At 55.8% G+C, this 17355-nt stretch overlaps 1 protein-coding gene across 1 annotated transcript in view; it reads right to left on the minus strand.

Annotated features, from left to right (window-relative positions):
* Positions 1 to 985: 985 nt before the first annotated feature.
* Positions 986 to 17355, minus strand: part of ALOX5 (arachidonate 5-lipoxygenase) — a 47544-nt gene continuing 31174 nt past the window's right edge. The window contains exons 5-14 of the mRNA XM_045568405.1: positions 14670 to 14776; positions 13679 to 13851; positions 10206 to 10352; positions 5333 to 5536; positions 4508 to 4594; positions 3685 to 3863; positions 3393 to 3514; positions 3103 to 3203; positions 2681 to 2851; positions 986 to 1557 (exon numbers count right to left, since the gene is read on the minus strand). Of these exons, the coding sequence (XP_045424361.1) occupies positions 1378 to 1557; positions 2681 to 2851; positions 3103 to 3203; positions 3393 to 3514; positions 3685 to 3863; positions 4508 to 4594; positions 5333 to 5536; positions 10206 to 10352; positions 13679 to 13851; positions 14670 to 14776 (1471 nt within the window). The 3' untranslated portion in view covers positions 986 to 1377. The remainder of the gene's footprint in view (positions 1558 to 2680; positions 2852 to 3102; positions 3204 to 3392; positions 3515 to 3684; positions 3864 to 4507; positions 4595 to 5332; positions 5537 to 10205; positions 10353 to 13678; positions 13852 to 14669; positions 14777 to 17355) is intronic.

Consider the following 17355-nt stretch of genomic DNA (forward strand, 5'->3'; position numbering starts at 1 on the left):
TGCCTAGCCACAGGAGGGCATCTCACCAGTCAGAGGCATAGGCAAGGTGACACCCATCTCGAGACCCGGAGGCCAGTGCCTGATAGCTTGTGTAAGACAGTTTGGCATGTGGTCACAGGTTAAGGACTGATTAAAGAATGCCAGCCCAGTGGACACCTGCAGCTAAAGCAAATTAGCCTCAAGGACAGTTCCTGCTTTACTCCTGACCACTTGTCTCATTAATAAGAAACTAGATAAAGAAATATATAGCCTCTATATTTCTGTTTAGCTTTTCTGCTAACTGACAGTTTTATCTTAGGGCTTAGAAGTTTACCTTAAAAAATTGTTGTAACCATTTGTCCACGTAGATAGAGTTAATTAAGGGATCTCTAGAAACTTTTGGGGAGCCTTAAAACCTAAACAAATTATCTATACACATAAATCTATAACCACTACAACTAATTACTGCACCAATACCGATGCGGGGCTTCACTCAGGGCCTCACAGCTCACGGGAATGCTGGAGGACCCCTGGCTCCCCCATCACTTATACTTTGTCTATGTCTTGGTTATTTCTCTGTCTCTATTTCTCTATTTCTATTATTTCCAAATCTCTTGCGATGATCCTGCCTGGGACCTGTTTTGCTGAGAGCGTAGCTAACTCCCGGAAGGCAACAACAGAGGTTCAGACAAAGCCCTGGGGAGAGACAAACTCTATCTGGGCAACCAAGGGTGCCCTCCCGGAGGCAGTGACAACTGGGATGTGTTCTGAAGAAAGAGTAGGAGCTGCACGGTAAAAGAAGAGGGAAAAAACACCTTCTATCCAGACTTGGGTGGGGAGGCTTTTGCCCAGATGAAATCACAGTGATGATGGTTTTTTTTCCAGTACATGTGTGTGTTGGGGGTGGGGATGGTCAGTGAGCTATTTAGGGTGATTAGGACATAGCATGTGGAATGAGACCTGTTTTAAATGAACCTTTTTATTTTTATGACAACCAATTCTTAAATTCACTCAATAAGAATTTATTTGGGTACCTACCACACATAAGAAATTGGACTAGGCATAAATAGGACAGAAAATAATCATCCCAGGTCTCCAACAAGAGCAACCATCTACCAGTGGTCCTGATTTGCTGCTGCTGCCTAGTGTGGAAGGACTGAGCTGCGTGTGGGGAGGAGGCTGCACAGTTTTGCTTTGTATAGGAGGGGTCCCTGCAGTGTTTACACACCTTGATCAAACTATGGGATTCCCTGAAGATTGAGGGGTAAACAGGGAAATGCACTAGCCTCACAGGGAAAGTGAGCTGCCAGGAGGCCTGACCAGAGAGCCCGCCAGGCAGGCTGGAGTCCATAGGGCTGGAGCAGCTGCCCTCCCAGAGTGGGACCGGTGCAGGTGTGCTCAGATGGCCACACTGTTGGGAATCCGGTCTGGAGACAAATAGTAATATGGCAGCTTCTTGTTCTTGTTGCGTTCAGCGATCATGCTGACAATGACCTCAAGGTTCTTGCGGAATCGGGCCATGGCCTCCTTCACAGGCTTCTCGATGAAATGCTCTTCTGGGTACATGCCCAGGAACAGCTGAGGGCCCAGGCACGGACAGACAGGTTAATCTGCCACCAGTGTGAACTGACAAGCCTCTCCCACCCCCAGGGGCCACCCGTTGGGAGGCCAGGGAGGGAGCATCTGTTCACCTCCCCATTTCTACCCTCTGCTGCCTGCCGAGAGTGCACGGAGAAGGCAAATGCCACCTCCAACCTGCTTTCCCTGAGGAAAGCCTGGGCTTCATGGACTAGTGGGAAAAATAACTGCCTGGCTGCCGAGTGATTATAAGATGATGCAGGTGAATGTGGACGCTGCTAGTGGTCCTAGCTGTGGCGGGCATGCGGCCCTGGTGGCCTGGGTGGGCCACCCTATACAGCACTCCCACTTGCCATCTGGGCTCCAGGCACACAGGGGCAGCGGAAGGGCCAAGGCAGGCCTGTGGGGGAGTCGGAAGGGGTGGGTTCCCTGTCAGGGTGGTGTGCTCATTTGCATGCTCACAGACGTCTGCAAATGAAAGCCAGACATCTTGTTTAAAAGCTACTCTATTGGATTGTTAAGACACAGTTTCAGGGCTGGAAAGATGTGAGATTTTGGATTTAGTGTGTGGAGGTCAATTGTCTCAATATTCTTTGACCAAGAAATTCCTCTACTAGGAGTGACACATATGCATGTCCAGTGAAGGACCAACACATCAGCAAAGGCCCCGAAACACTTAGATGCCCAAGCCGTCTGAAGCTGGTGAAACTGGTACCATCACTGTATGAACCACTGAGCTACTGCCAAGGGGTTGTGTCCACCAAGGTAACCAGATTTGGTGTTAGGATAAATAAGGAGTATGAGTCTAGAAACAACCCAAGAAACTCTTAGTCATTCCCTCTGGGGTGCTAGGGAGAAACCACACGAAGAGCTTAGTCAATAGCTGGGGAAGGGGGTCGGTCACACACCACCCTCCGGCGACAATTAGTGGAGCAGAGCCTGTGTGTGCTTTCCTGTCCTGCCAGCCTGAGCTGTGTCCAGGCTCAGGCCTGAGGACCTGGTGCCACGTCCGGCCCATTTGGGCCCCCGTATCCAGCCTGAGCCCTGAGTCACAAAACCTTAAAGTTGAGAATGGGTTAAATTTGGGGTGACCTGGGATGTCCCCCACACTGCCCAGCCTCACCTCATTTTCCTGGAATTGGCTCAGCGCCCACACTGCACCCAGATGCCAGCAGGAGCGGCCGCGGTCGGGCAGCGTGTCCACGATCCGCTCGATGGTCACGGCGCCCTTGGCCGTGGGCGGTGGGGCTCGCATGGTTGGGGGGGCGTTGGGGATCCAGGAGCACCAGTCGTACTGCGGGACGGCCACCAACAAGCGTGGGCGCCCCCGAAGCCCGGCTACCCGCCACCTGCGGCCCGCCGCGCCCACACCTGCCTGGCCGCGCGCCCCGCCGCCCGGGACCCTCCACCCGCACCGCGGGCTGGGCCGTCGGAACCGCCCCGCAGAGCGGCTCCCAGGCCCTCCCGGCGGCCGCCCCAGGATCCCGCAGGGGAAAGGCGGCGGAGCGGGGCGGGCGGAAGGGGCTCCGAGGGCCCCCGGCCCACCTGGCCGAAGTTCACCGCGGCGTGCTGGGCCGAGGCCGTGAAGATCACCACGGTCAGGTACTCGGACAGCTTCTCCCGGCTCCTGAGCGACTTGGGGAAGCCTAGGGCGGGGCCACGCGCGCGCTGAGGCCCCGCCCCGGACCCCGCCCCCGCCCGCCCGGGCTCCGCCGGGGGGTGGGGGAGGGCGCAGCTCAGCCCGCGTCGCCGCAGCAGCCCGGGGAAGCCGCGACGGGCGGCTGGAGCCTGGGGCCCGAGGAGGGGCGGGAGAGGGGCGGGAGGCGTGGCCCTACCCGAGGCCTTTCTGCCCCGCATGCCGTACACGTAAACGTCCTTCACGAAGTCCTGCAGCTCCTGGTCCTCCTCCACCACCTGGTCACTCTCGTAGTAGATGCCCACCACCTCGGCCGTGAACCTGGCTCGGGGGTGGGGCGCAGCCGGCAGTGGGTGACCCAGCCAGGTGTGTGACGCTGCGCCCCATCGGCGACCCTGCCACTTACTCCTAATGGCCGGGCTCAGGACCTACCTCCCCTACCCCGCGCCTCCCTTCCCCCATCAGCGCCTGACCGCGCCGCTCCCGCTCACGTCTTGATGGCTTCCCACACCAGGAGCCCGTCGTCCCGGTAGAAGTAGTAGGGGATGTCCTCTTTGCTGTCCATGCCCCGGGCCTTGATGGCCTCGGGGAAGCACAGAGAGGCGTAGGTCAGGTCCTGCATGGCTCTCTGCACCATCTGCACGTGCCCGCCGCCCCCTGTGGCGTTGGCCTGGGGTGGGAGGGGAGTGGCCTGAACCGAGACTCCCCCTCCCCTCCTGTCCAGCCCCTTAGCTCACCCCGCATCCATGAGAACCTGTGCAAGGGCAGTGGGGTGGCCAGGCCCATGGGGCCAGGGGCAAACCCATGTCCTGTAGGGGGGGGGCACGTTTAATGCAGAGAATGCCAAGGGCAGCCTGAGGAGCGCCTTAAGGGGAGTAGCCTTTGCCAGATCCAACGCCAGGGCTTGCACAGTGGGGACAGAGAGCTGCAGCACGGAGGGGAGGCTCAGAGTGGTGGGCAGTCCAGGGCAGGACCCAGGGGGCAGCAGTGGGAGGGAGACACAGGTCCTTGATGCAGACGAGGTCGGTGGGCCATGAGGAGTGGGTGCCAGAGGGGGTCTACACCCATGTCCCAGAAGCCAGGAGAGAGGAGGGGTGGGAGCTGCTGACAGGGAGACACGGCTGGTGTACTGGGGAGGAGTGCTCCCCGTGGCTGAATGGGAGGGGCCAGAGACTGGCCAGAGAACCTAGGAGCCGCGCTCTGGGCACAACCTCCAGCCTCCACCCTTCCCAGGCCTCTACCTCAGTTGAGACCTCAGGTGGGGGCAGAGGCTGCCAGGCAGGGCTCTTTCCCAAGGACAAGGAGGGTACTCACCTTGTCAAAGAGGCCGTACTCGCAGATGAGCTGCTCTCGGGCCTTGGTGTTGATGGCAATGGTGAATCGCACGTGTGCCACCAGCAGCTGGGTGGGGGAGGAGGAGGAGGATTCAGAGAGGGCCTAGCCAGGGCCTTCAGACCAGGTGCCCCTGGGACCCCAGCAGCCTCTCCCCAGCCCGCCATGCAGAGGGATGCTGGATGCAACGGGAAGTGAAGGGTGGGGTGCTGATCTTCCTGCTGAGTGACTGCTGGGGGCCTGGCACAGCTCTGATGCTTAACAGTAGAGATGATACTGCTGAAAACAGTACGTCACACTGGTATAGTGTGTAATTACAGTCCCAGGCACTGTTTTAAGCTGAGTTTATTAACTGTGCTAATCCAGACCATCATCCAATGAGGCAGGTGTACTAGTTTGATCTGTTTCACTGATGAGGAAAATGAGGCACATGGAGGCATTTTAGCCTGCAGTTATCCCAGCAGTCAGTGTTGGTAGGATTCAGAAAGAGGAAGGAGAGTGACAGCAGGGGTGGCCACCAGGATCAACAGGATCACAGGGAACTCATTTGCTTTTCAAATTCCACTCCCTAAAAGGCCAGGCGCCTGTGCCAGGTCCAGCCCAGCAGCCCAGCAGGGCATACTGGGGAACAGCGGGCTCCCAGCTGCTTTCTTCCTTGGGGGGCATTATGGACTCCCAGAACATCTCTCCCGGGGGCTCCCTCTGCTGCCCACTTCTAGCCACAGTCCCCCTGTGGGAATGTCAGCCCCCTTCCGCTCTCATATCCTGGCTGCCCTCCCCACCCAGGGGAAGCAGGAGCTGCTGTACCTTGAAAATGGGGTGCACAGCGGGCAGCTGGCGGTACAAGGCGATGCCAAAAACTTCGGACACCAGATGTGTGCGCAGAAGGTGTGTGATGGTCTGGTGGACATGAAAGTCACTGGAACGCACCCAGATTTTGGCCAAAAGCCAGTCGTATTTTGCATCCGAAGGGAGAAAAATGGGGTTCTCCTCTCCTGGGATTTGGTTGAGCTGGTATGTTGGAGAAAGAAAACACATTGCTATATTTTGCTCCAGACTATAGTTGTTGGAGAACCTGGCCTCTCAGGAAATTCTAGAAGAATCCAAATTTCTTAAACAGTGACTTTTGACTCATGAGAAGAGCCTGGAGGGGGGCAGGGGGCCCAAGGGTGTGTTTCCTGTCCCAGCGACATCACTTATAATCTGCAAGACCCTGGACCACACACCGAGCCTGTCCAGAGCTCCAGCTTCACCATCTGCGGGGACAAGAATTTCTCAGCTCGCGGGGTTATTGGGTGCTCCCATCTTCTCCCTGTGCCCTCAGTCAGCTCCTCCCGCTCGCGGGCTCGGGCCCTCAGGCTGCGCGTCCCCCAGGTCGGGCCGCCCAGGCCGGCAGCCAGGCGCCTCCCGCAGGAGGCCGCACCTCTCTTCCCCTTTCCAGTTCATCTCCACTCTGAGGCAAGGGCGATTTTTTTTTCTAAAATGCAAATAAATCATGTGAATCGCCTTTTTAAAAGCCACTCAGTCACCTCTAAATGCCAGAAAATAAAGCCCCCAAACTCCGCGGGGCCCTGGCCGCCGCCCCTGCGGACGCAGCGCCACGTTCCCGCCTCTGCGCGCACCCAGCCCGGGCCCGTCTGTCGCGCGAGGACGCGGGGCCGGCAGGATGCGCCGGAGGGGACAGCGGCCGGCGGCGGGCGGGCCGCACAGCTCCGCCTGGAAGGACGAGCGGCTTATTGCGTTGGGTAAGTCTCCCTGGACAGCAGCGCCGTGCGACAGAAACGTAATGGCAGCCACACATGGCAGTTTACATTTTCAGGAAGCTACGTTAATAAAAGGAAAAGGAAACAGGTGAAATTTAGGTTAACCATGGAATTCTATTTTACCCAATGTATTCAAAGTATTTTCACTTCAACATGAAACCATTCTAAAACTATTAAGTGAGATATTTCGCACTTCCTCCCTCATTCTGAGTCCTGGAAGTCGGGGGTGTACTTCGCACCGCGGCCCGTTTCGGGCTGGAGGGGCTCAGTCTCCAGTGCTCCAGAGCCGGGAGGCCGCGCTGGGCACAGAGCGGGCGGCCCCAGCGCTCCCGGAAGACCTGGCAGGAGCAGAGTGACCTGCACGCTCTTCCTGCTGGCTGGTTTGCACACGGGAATGGCTGGCGATGGCTCGCTGTGCCCTTTCATTTTACGTGAGTGAAGTCATACTGTCTCCTGAGTCTGTCTCTCTTTTCTGTTGTAACTCACCGTGGACACCCCTCCAGGTCAGCTGGGATGGATCGAACCCGTTTGTTTTAACAATTTCATGGCCTGGACGTGGAAGGTTTTAATCAACCCTCTCCTGCCTTCAGATCGTTCTGTTTGTTTCCGCACAAGCAATGCCAGGGTAACCATCCTCCGCCACGCACCGCAGGTTAGTGCTTTGGTTTGTGCTGCCTGGCGGCTGCGGAAGACACTACTAAGCCACCCGGCCGGGGGCGTGACAGTGCCCTCTCTATTGTTCCAGAAAGGTTCACTTAGCCGGTACACAGCTGGTCAGCGGTACTGGTCAGAACACTTAGCCAGTAAGCAGTCTGGGCCCGCGGTACCCCTGCCCAGTGCCCCTCCAATTGCCCTGGCCATGCCAGCCCTGACCCCAGGATCCTCTGACCTGCCCGCTCCAAAATCCGGAACCTCAAGAGGCACACCTGACACACAGGTGCCAGCCCAGGCCCTGACCTCGTGCTGCCCAGTTCTGACCCCGTGAACACTACTCAGCTGTAACAATTCCTAAACTGTGCAGGGGGCAGCGGTTGGCTGTTACTATTATTTTTTTGCTAACACGATGGGTCACATATCTTATTAACTTGAATTTGCATTCCCTAACTATGGTGAAGTTGAGAATCTTTCCATAAACTAATTGTCCGTTTACATTTCCGAATCTGTGACTTGCCTATCATATTCTCTGCCCATTTTTCTACTGGGGTTTTTGTCTTTTCCTTATCAATCTGAAGGAGCTATTTGCATATCATAGATATACATCCTATAGCTGTTGCCTGTGTTGCAGTTATTTCCTCCAATCTATTTTTGCCTTTTGGCTTTGTTTACGGTGTATTTTACCATTCAATTTTAAAAACATTATGTAATCAAGTATGCCTATCTTTTCGCTTATAATTTCTTGGTTTCCTGTTTTTACTTTTAAAAGTCTGCATATTATCCATTGTCATCCTAAATTCTTTTACTTTTTCCATTTTAATCTTCACTTCATCCAAAATTTATTTTTATAAACGTTGTGACTGAGGGGTCCAATAATTTTTTTTTCTTATGCAAAGACAGTGAGATAGCACCATTGATACACCACCCCGTTTTCATTAAGTTGAAAAATCCCCATTGTCACACATTACCTTCCTCTGTAGGAGTTCTGTTTCTAGATGTCTATTTTATACTCTCGACCCAGTCTGTCTGTTCTCATGTGGAGCATCTGCTTTGATCATAGACCTTACAGAATCCCGTAATACCCAGCAAGGAAAGTTTTCCCTCTGAGTTTTTTTTTTTTTTTTCAAAAAATTTTTGACTGTCCTTGAATATTTCTTTTTCCACATGAATCTTTAAATTCTTTTATTCAGTTTTCTCACCTTTTTAGTTTCGTCCTCACACCCCCCCAAAAAAGGAGAAAAAATTCTGATTGAAATTTTAATTGGAAGTGTACTAAGTTTGTATAATAAAATTTGGTATAAGTGACTTTTTATTATATAAAGTTTTCTTATTCAATATCAAATTATTGTTAAGATTTCATTGTATGTTCTTTAAACCGATTTTATAATTTTTCTTTATATGGGCATTATTTTACTTTTGTTAACATGGAGAAAGGCTACTGTTTTTTGTTTTATTTTCACTTTTTTTTTTTTTTTTTGAAACAGAGTCTCACTCTGTTGCCCGGGCTAGAGTGCCATGGCATCAGCCTAGCTCACTGCAACCTCCAGCTCCTGGGCTCAAGTGAGCCTCCCACCTCAGTCCACCGAGTAGCTGGGACTACAGGCATATGTCACTGCACCCAGCTACAATTATTCTCTTTTTATGTGTCCTTTCTGATTCTGAATCTTGTTTATGTTTGCTCTGTATTTTTTTTCCCATCAGCCTCCTGAGGTGGTTATTTATTTTTCTGAGTCTTTCAAAGAACCAGATTTTGGATTTATTATCCTCTGTCTTTTCATTTGCATGGGTCTTTATGGTTTGCAAAGTTGCCACTTTCAGGAGAGGAAAAAGACTCAGGAACATTCTGTGGCTTGCCCGAGGCCCAGCTGCCTGCTAGCAAGTGGCAGAACTGGAATTTAGGCAGATTTAGCTGCCTGACTCCAGGCCACTCCAAGAGATCTCTGGGACAGGCTGCTTCCAAGCCCCTCCCTTGGGATCTCCCAGCAATGTCTTCTTCTCTTAGGTCACCTGTCCCTTGACCTGCTGCATCAGTTTCTTAGGCATAGGGCTTCTATCGGATGACAGGCAGGGAATTCTGCTGTGGGACTTGCCCCTGGGAGCCTGGGGGAGCATGGAATCTGAAGCCAGATGGCCTGGCTTGAATCCCAGCTCTGCGGCTGACTGCGTGCACGTGTGCCTCAGTTTCCTTATGTGGGTAAAATGATCAACAGTAGTGTCCACCACCTCAAAGCGCTGTGGTGATCTTTGTCAGAAACACCAGTGGCCAAATGTCCTTCAGAATCCAGAATTTTAGGATTTTAGCAGTATGTATACTTCATTATGTGACATTACCCCACCCCCCCAGCCTGGGTCTGAGGCAACATAATAATTTACAAACAGTAGCACTTTTACAGTGATCCACATGCACATCACACTGAACAGGACACAGCCTGTATGTAAATAGCCTCTCCTGTTGGTTCAAAGGTTTGTTTGCAGCCAATGAATTTGCTGCATTTTTTTTTTGAAATACGTAGCAGTATTCAGCATTTTTTAGATTTCAGAATTGAGGATTAGGGATTGTGGACTATACAAGTTAACCCTTAGGATAGTTTTGGCGTGTGGTTAGGGCCTGACATATTCAGCTGCTATGATGTCCACAGAACCCAGTGTCTGGTTCACAGACATCATGTGCTGAAGCTCGTGTGCCCGTCACCCATGGGGGCCCCTGAGCAGTCCTCCCCACCCTCATGGACCTACCCAGTCCTGGTAGGCAGTGTGGCAGCAGACTGGTGCCAGGAACAGGGGGAGATGGAGCCCAGTGCCTGGCTGCCTCCCTGCCAGTTGCTCCCCTCCTCCTCCTCCCCAGTCCCTGATGGGCACGCGAACCCACAGGCATGGATGGTGGCGTCCCAGGACTGGCCCAGTCCCGGACACCAGTGCCCACGGTGCCCCTCGGTGTCCTGTCTCTAGCTCAGCTCACAGCTTCACCTGCCTGGGCCCTTTCAGCATCTTGATTTGGGGTCCGCAGACAGGGTGCTGGGGTTGGGAGTGCAGAGTGTCATCCCAGGGCAGGTTCTTGTGGTGGCAGGGAGCCCTACCTGGTGTCTTACTTTTCTTGTCCACTGAGGGCAAAGCCCTCAGCTTCAGCACCCTCCTTAGGATCTCGAGGCAGAGCTGCCTCCTCCTCCTGCAGGTGCGGACAGAGCCACCCAGGAAGGTCCTCCCTGAGCCCTGGACCGCGGAGGACTGAGCCACTTAGAAAGGTGGAGAGCCAGGCAGCCTACCTGGATGGCAATGGGGACGATCTTGTTGGCCAAGTTCTTATAGAGCAGGCAGATAGGTGCAGCCAGGAACTGGAGCGTGCAGGGGTCTGTTTTGTTGGCATCAATGCCATCCAACAGCTCAAAGTCCACGATGAAAATGTTGCCTTGCTGCAGGAGGCAGAGAGACGTGTCCAGATCAGTTTCAGCAGAGATGGACCCAAGACTCAGGCCTGGCGGGAGGGCGTGATGGCCTTTGGGGTCCCCCTTCCCCACAACTCAGTGGAGCTCAGAGTGTCTAGTTCTTTTGTCCCCTGACTCCAAGGCAGATTCACACCGAGAGTTCTCCCAGGCTGTGACAGGTGTGGGGAAGGTGAAGGAATGGCAGCAGCTAATTCCACATTTGTTGTACCTGAAACCTGCTTGACCCTCATGACCCTCATGAAAGAAATTGAAAGACCCCTCAGAGTGGCAGTCTAATAAGAAGTAGAGGTTAGGAGAAATAGGGGAATCTTGCATGATACCACTACACCAGCGGCGCTGACGAGGTTAGGAGAAATAGATGAGAAAAGTCAGATATCAAAAGGGGACGCTGCGAGTTCAAAACCGGGCAAAGGCCCGCCACCGCCAGAGCCCGGACCAGGGCCTCGCTCGGGAGGAAACGACGGGGAGGGGCGGGCTGTCTGCAGGGAGGGGTTTCCCGCAGGGGTGGGGCAGGGTCTGCAGGGCGGGGCGGGGTGGGGTCTGCAGGGTTGGCGTGCTGTGTGCCTGCTCCAGAGGTTGGCGACATGGCGGGTCACTTGGTGGCCGTTCATCGGGCTTGCTGACACTCCGGATCCGTGCCCTTTTCTGTAGTTGTTACGCTTCAGTACAAAACTAACAAGCTGTGATCTGGGGAGGTGACAGCCGCCCTGTAAGACGTCACCGTGCGTCCTCCGGAGGGAGCCCCGCCGAGCGCGGGTGCGGCAGCGCTGGGAACCGGAGTTGAGGCTGCGGGCAAGACCGTCCTTCTAAAGCCTTTTGTGTCCCTGAGTTTAGAGAGCGCTGGAGGGCCCCAGCTGGGGAGGAGTCGGGGTCTGTGCCGTCGGGAGGCGTCACAAAGCAGCCACCTGCAGCGCCCCCCGTCCCCGCGGAGCCCACTGCGCTCGCTCCCGCCGGAGCCCGGGACTGCGGGACTGGCCGGGGACAGAGCCGCCCAACGGGACGCGGGGGAGCTCGGTCGGGCCGGCGCCTCCTGCTTTCGCCGCTGACACTAGGGACGAGCTCGGAGCGTTTCCGCGGCGATGCACGGCCAGGGTGGGGACGGGGACACCCGGTCGAGGAGTTGGAGCCCCGCGGGCTGGTCGGGCACGGGGCTGGCGGGGCTCCCGGACGGGCTGCACCACTGACTCTGAGCGCGGACACGACCGTCAGAGGCTTCTGCCGAGAAGGTGTGACTGCCAATCAAATCCGGGGGCAACCGGGCTGGTTAACGAGGAACGACCCACGGAAGGGGGCCCGGGAGCCCAGGCAGGCAGGCCTGGCACATCCGGAGCCGCCTCGTGCTCTTCTGCAAGAGGAGGGCTGGCGTCGCTCTCCCTCCCGACGGTGCGGGGCGGTGCGGTGGACAGCGCTGCCCTTGCCTGCGTCGGGTCCCTGTCCTCTTTCGGCCAGTGCATTCCATTCTCCCGGCCGTGGCGGGGGTCGAGGGCATTGCCTCAGGACTCGATGGGGCCAGGAGGATGAGCCCGCAGACCTGCTGGGCGAGTGGGCTGCAGGCCTTTCCTTCAGGGAGCGGGTGGCGGCCGTTACTGCTCCGCGTGAGGACGCCCTGCCGCGGGAGCGTCCACCAGGGGCGGTGGGGCGGGGACCGAGCGCGGCCTCAGGGCCCAGGCCCGCCCAGCGCTTTGCCGCTTCCTGTGGCCTGAGCCTGTAGTTTCTTGGATTAGGCCAGATTGAGTTCATTTTTGTGATTCGAAACCAAAGAATCCTAATATAAAGTCTAAGAACAAAAACAACCTTGAGGTGAAACAATGAATCAAAACTAACAACAGGGATAGAATTTTTCTATTCGTATTCAAAAAAATGATTGCACAGGTAAAGATTAAAAACAATTTAGGAGTTTTAGTAAGCCACAGATTTACCGCAGATTGCTAAAGTGCTGCCAAAGACAGGTAGCGTGAATGACTGTGGCAGTGAAGAATTAATTACTGTGCGGGTGTGTAGGCGTGTGGGCAGTGAGGGGTGGGCGGGCTCAGAGGAGATGAGCCACAGCTCACCTGCCCTGCAGGTGGCAGGGACTGCCCAGCATGGGGCCATCACCCTGTCCCAGTGCTGAGAAGGGTCCCCTCCCTGGGCAGCTGGGTGCACCGATGACTGCTCAGTCCCTTCCAATTCTAGGATTTTATGGCTTTTAAGGTTCTATGATTCTCTGATTTGATGTTTGAAACCTACAGCCACCAAATCAATGTTACTACACCTAGCAATGAAGTCTACAGAAGAGCACTGCTCTGTGTGTGTGTGTGTTGTTGTTAATGTCAGTTGTCCACATGCCCAGGTACTGTTCTGGGGCTGGTCAGGTCCAGGAGGAGAGGGACAGGACTGCCTGCACTGGGGCAGGGGACCTGTCTGGGGAACTCAGCTGGGTGGTGGCCTCCAGAGTCTGGTGGACAGCATACTGGGGCTGGGAGGTTTATCCCCAGATGGCACCAACCACCCCTGTCTGGCTGGGGCCTCCAGGCAAGCTGGCATGCAAGACAGGGTGACCAGAAGCAACAGAGGCCACCTGGACACCTGGGGGCAGGTGGCAGGGGGCGGGTGGCTAGAGACCCAGCTGTGCTGGCTCCAGTGGGAAGAGGCAGACTGAGGGGAAACTGTGCCTGTCACTGAGTCCCACCAGATCCAGGTAGAGTCGGTTTGAACTCCTTTCTCAACACTAGGTCACCCTTGCAACTGGGGGTCGGGGTGCTGAGCCTACAGGTGAGGGTGGGGAGAAGGGGTGGGGAGAGGGGGAGACAGGAGCAGTGCCACTCGCATTTCTAATTAGTCAAAAATTCTGTGAGGTTTCTCCCCACTCCTCCCTTTTCTGCTCTTACATAAGGCCTGCTTCTTTCTCTAGTTTTCTCACCTTTGCAAGGTGGGTGGCAGTTTGATGACTGTGTGTGAAGCGTCTGTCACAATGCCTGGCCCATCACAGACCCCTAGTCAGGGATAGCTCTATGTAATTATTGATATTGATATTGAAAATATTGATATTATGTTCCCAGACACAAGCATCGTGAAGAAACATCTCCCTCAATTCCTCCTCTGACGTTGCACAAGACAGTTTGCATAATGCCCAGGATGCTGCCAGGAAAAGGAAGAGGCTACTCCAGTGAGGGCAGCCAATCTCGTGCTGTCAGCTGGCCAGATGGACCTAGAGTTGTTGTCCTGGGGTCCTGTGAGCACTGGCCAGCAGGAACTGGCTTCCACCTGACAGAGTGTGGCCTTGGCCACTTCCCCAGCCAGCCAATCCCTACCTGGACCTCCTGCTCCAAGCTGAGCTCCCGCTCCAGGCTGCATTCCACCATCTCTGTGGTCACCGGGAGCTTCTCAGGCAGCTGCGTGCAGCGCCGGATCAACACGGGGTTGCAGCCGTTCAGGAACTGGTAGCCGAACATGTCGTCTTCCTGCCAGCGCTTCATGACCCGCTCTACGGGGAGAGGAGCAGGGCCCAGACTGAGCTCCGAGTAGAGGACAGCCAGGCCATGGTCCCCCGACCCTGCCTGATAGCGGAGTCCCTGCCTGGTCTCCTCTCCTGGGTGCTCACTGGCTGGCTGGCCAGCCACAGGCTCCACTCGCTGTGCCCAACTGCTGCCCCCTTGCCTGTCACTGTGTCAGACTGTGGCACCATCTTGTCTTCTCTGGGCTGGCCCTTAGTGGCTCAGGAAGCTGCCGGGTCACCCCTCTCTCAAGAACTTGGGTCCTTCAGCCCAGCGTGGAGGGGGCCAGGATAGAGGGAGGAGAGCGGAGGGGAGTCCTGGGGGGAGTTTGCCAAGGGCGGTGCCCCCATTCCTGCCTCCTTAACATCCTTCCCGTGCCACCGCTGGCCCCTGTGATGCCAGCGCTCTAACCAAACACGTCCTAGTGCAGAGAGACCCAAAGTAGCTTTTATGTAAATGCTTGCAAAACAAGCATTTGCCTTTCCTCTGTTCAGAAGCACTGCAAATGATTAATTTACGTCGAGAAAAAGTTCTGATATTTTTGAGACTTTTGATGAGGAAATGAGGTCGAGGGTGCTCGAGCTTGAATGTCCAAGGAGGGGAAACCTCTGGGCATGAGGGTGACCACAGTGAGGCAAAAGTGGGGTGCAGGGGTGCCAGACAGGGTGACATGGTGGTGAGGCCTGGGCATGGTGGTCCTGTGCTGCAGTGGGGTGGGGCAGCCCTTGCCAATTCCCCAGCAAGTCTCAGACAGGAGAGTGGCATCCCCTCTCCCCAGTACCTCGAGAGCCCCCAAAGGTACACTCACCAGAAATAGTGTTGCTGATCTTGACGAAGATTTTCTCGAAGTCAGCAAAGTCACTCCAGGAAGACTGGAACATGTGCATGAAACGGTTGATGAACAGGTTCTCCATCCTGCAGGCCAGAGCGCAGGTCACCTCCATGCAGGCCGCCTCGCCTCCCTCCGCGCGGCCCTCACAGCCAGGTCTCGGGGGCCTTGCCACACCCCCAGGCAGCTCCGAGGGGGCAGGTGATTGGCCTTGTGTGTGCCTATTCCCAATGCCCCTCCTGCCACACACCCCCCCCCCGCCCCCCGGAAGAGACCAGGTCATTGCCCTCCCAAACAGGTGACAGGGCCTCGAATTCCATGCAGGCCTGTGTTTATTCATTCACTCATGTATTCATCAGGCACCTGCTGCCCCACTCAGTGGGCCGGGTCCTGAGCACACTTCCAGGGCCAGGGCACTGTGCCTGCCGTGCAGCTGCTCTACCGTTTGCCTGGATTTTGGGGGGGATGAATAATTCAGTTAAGATAAATGCTCTTTACTTTCTGCTAACCCTGGCTCTGTGTCTGGTCTGAGGACACAAGCTTCCAAATGCCCATTACACAGGACAGCAAGATGGAAACCCAAGGCAGGAGCTGGCTAAATTCAAAATGCAGGCTGCGGGGACCAAGGGAGTGGATGTTAGTAGCCTGAGCAATAATTCCAGGGGCTTCCTGGAGGAGGCGTCCAGGAAAGGAGAAGAGGGGAGAGGCTCCCCACGCTTCCTGCATGGCCCAAGCAGACTGCAGGACAGAAGCTTAGGAATTCTGGCTGATGCTCACTGGGACACACTCTGCCTCAGTTTCTCCTTCTGGCACACACAGTTGAGTAAAATGAAAGTGACTGTCCCTCCCCACGGTCAGTGCTCGCTGTCCACTCCCCCAGCCTGACCCTGGCTGCCCCAGCCTGTGCTCTGCACCCCTTCTGTGCTATGGGCTGAATTGTACCTCCACCCCGATTCACGTGCTGAAGCCCTAAGCCCCAACGTGATGGCAGTAGGGGGTTATATGAGGTCCTGAGGGTAGGGTCCTCATGATGGCACTAGTGTCCTTATAAGAAGAGACCAGAGAGACCTTGTTCATTCTCATTCGCTCTCTGTCTCTGCCACGTGAAGGTGCAGCAAGAACACGGTGGGACGTCTGCCAGCCAGCACGGGGGCCCTCGCCAGGAGCTGAACTGGCAGGTGCCCAGATCTTGGACTGCCAGCTTCAGAACTGTCTGTTGTTGAAGCCCCCGCCTGTGGTGTTTTGGCTTGGCAGCCCCAGCGGACCGAGACATTCTCCTGCTGAGTCCAGGGGCCTCCGCATACCCTCCCGGCCCAGTAGAGTCAGAGGACTGAGGGTGGCGGTTCTGCCCAGAGTGAACCTGGCTGACAAGACAGAGGGCTCAGCGACATTCCAGCTCTGTTGTCCCAGGGACGCCAGCCGTGGCTGTGCACGAAGGCAGCAAGGTGGAGGGACTGAAGGCAAGGAACTCCTCGGACAAGCAGGAGACAAGGTCTGTCACGGCCCTGCCAGGCCCAGGCAGGACACCGATGCCTGCTCACACAGGGCCACTTGGGTCCCTCCACAGGGCAGCAAATGCTTCTCTCCTTGGTACTGGCCACCCTGGGCCCCCTAGGAGGCCATGATGCTCAGGAGAGGGTCCTGGGGGCCAAGATCCCCGTGAGACAGGACGAACAAGCCCCTGCAGATGGCCCACAGGACGTGTTGCCAGCAGTTGCTGGGGCCCAGCCTGGGTAGTGTGGCCTCCTGACAGCTGCACACAGTGGAATGGCCCCAGCAAAGGTTTTCTCAGCCTCGCTGCCTCCTTCTCCCCCTGCAGCCCTCCTCAGCGCACACCCTGGGGCAGAAACCCTCGCCAGGCAAGAGGGGTAAACCTGTGGCATCAGCGTCAGTCTGGGTGTGCAAAAGGACTTATTTCTGGGACAGGAGAGGCCTTCCCAGGCCCTGATCCCCTCAGGGTCCAAGGAGGGTCGGGGCCCCAGTGGTGCCCAGGAAAGAGGTCCCGTCCTGGCTGCCAGAGGTCCCAGCTGGCTGCTCACCCCGGTTCTTGTGGGGAACTGGGAGTGAGTCACCATCCCCTCAGCTGGGTCTCTTTGACTTCAAAACAGAAGGCTGGCACTGAAAACAGGCTGGGTGTGGCAGTTCTGAGGAAGCCACAGATCCAGGAAGAAGTGAGTTAGGAGGAACATATTTGCATGTCATCTAGAGGCAAAATATTCCTGCATGCTTATAGACAATTAGAATATTCAGGGCTTCAAAGGTCTGTTCTTGCACAACGGAGGAACCTGCAGCCCAGGGAGGACACCTGGCTTGTCCAAGGCCACAAAGGCTGATAATGATGTGGCCAGGCAGGACCCTGATGGCCTAACTCCGTGGCTTCCTCCTGAGCTGAGCTGCGGCCCGGGCTGGGCACAGCTGTTGGTTGCGGGGTGGGAGCGCTGCTTCCTCTGCCCCCCTGCCCTCTCCTGACAGCTCCTCCATGTCCCATTTCACAGATTTGCTGTGCAGGGTGGGGGCAAAGCCTACTTGAGGACAGCTGGCCTCCCTCCAGGCAGAGCAGGTGGCTAAGAAAAAACAAGTGGCCAGTTACCCAGAAATGGCATGGAGACCAAGCTGTCTGGAGCTGGAGGTTCAATGCGGAAGGCCTCCTTGGTGACCTTAGCCA

This window comes from Lemur catta, chromosome 14 (assembly GCF_020740605.2).
Source record: "Lemur catta isolate mLemCat1 chromosome 14, mLemCat1.pri, whole genome shotgun sequence".
NCBI lineage: Eukaryota > Metazoa > Chordata > Mammalia > Primates > Lemuridae > Lemur > Lemur catta.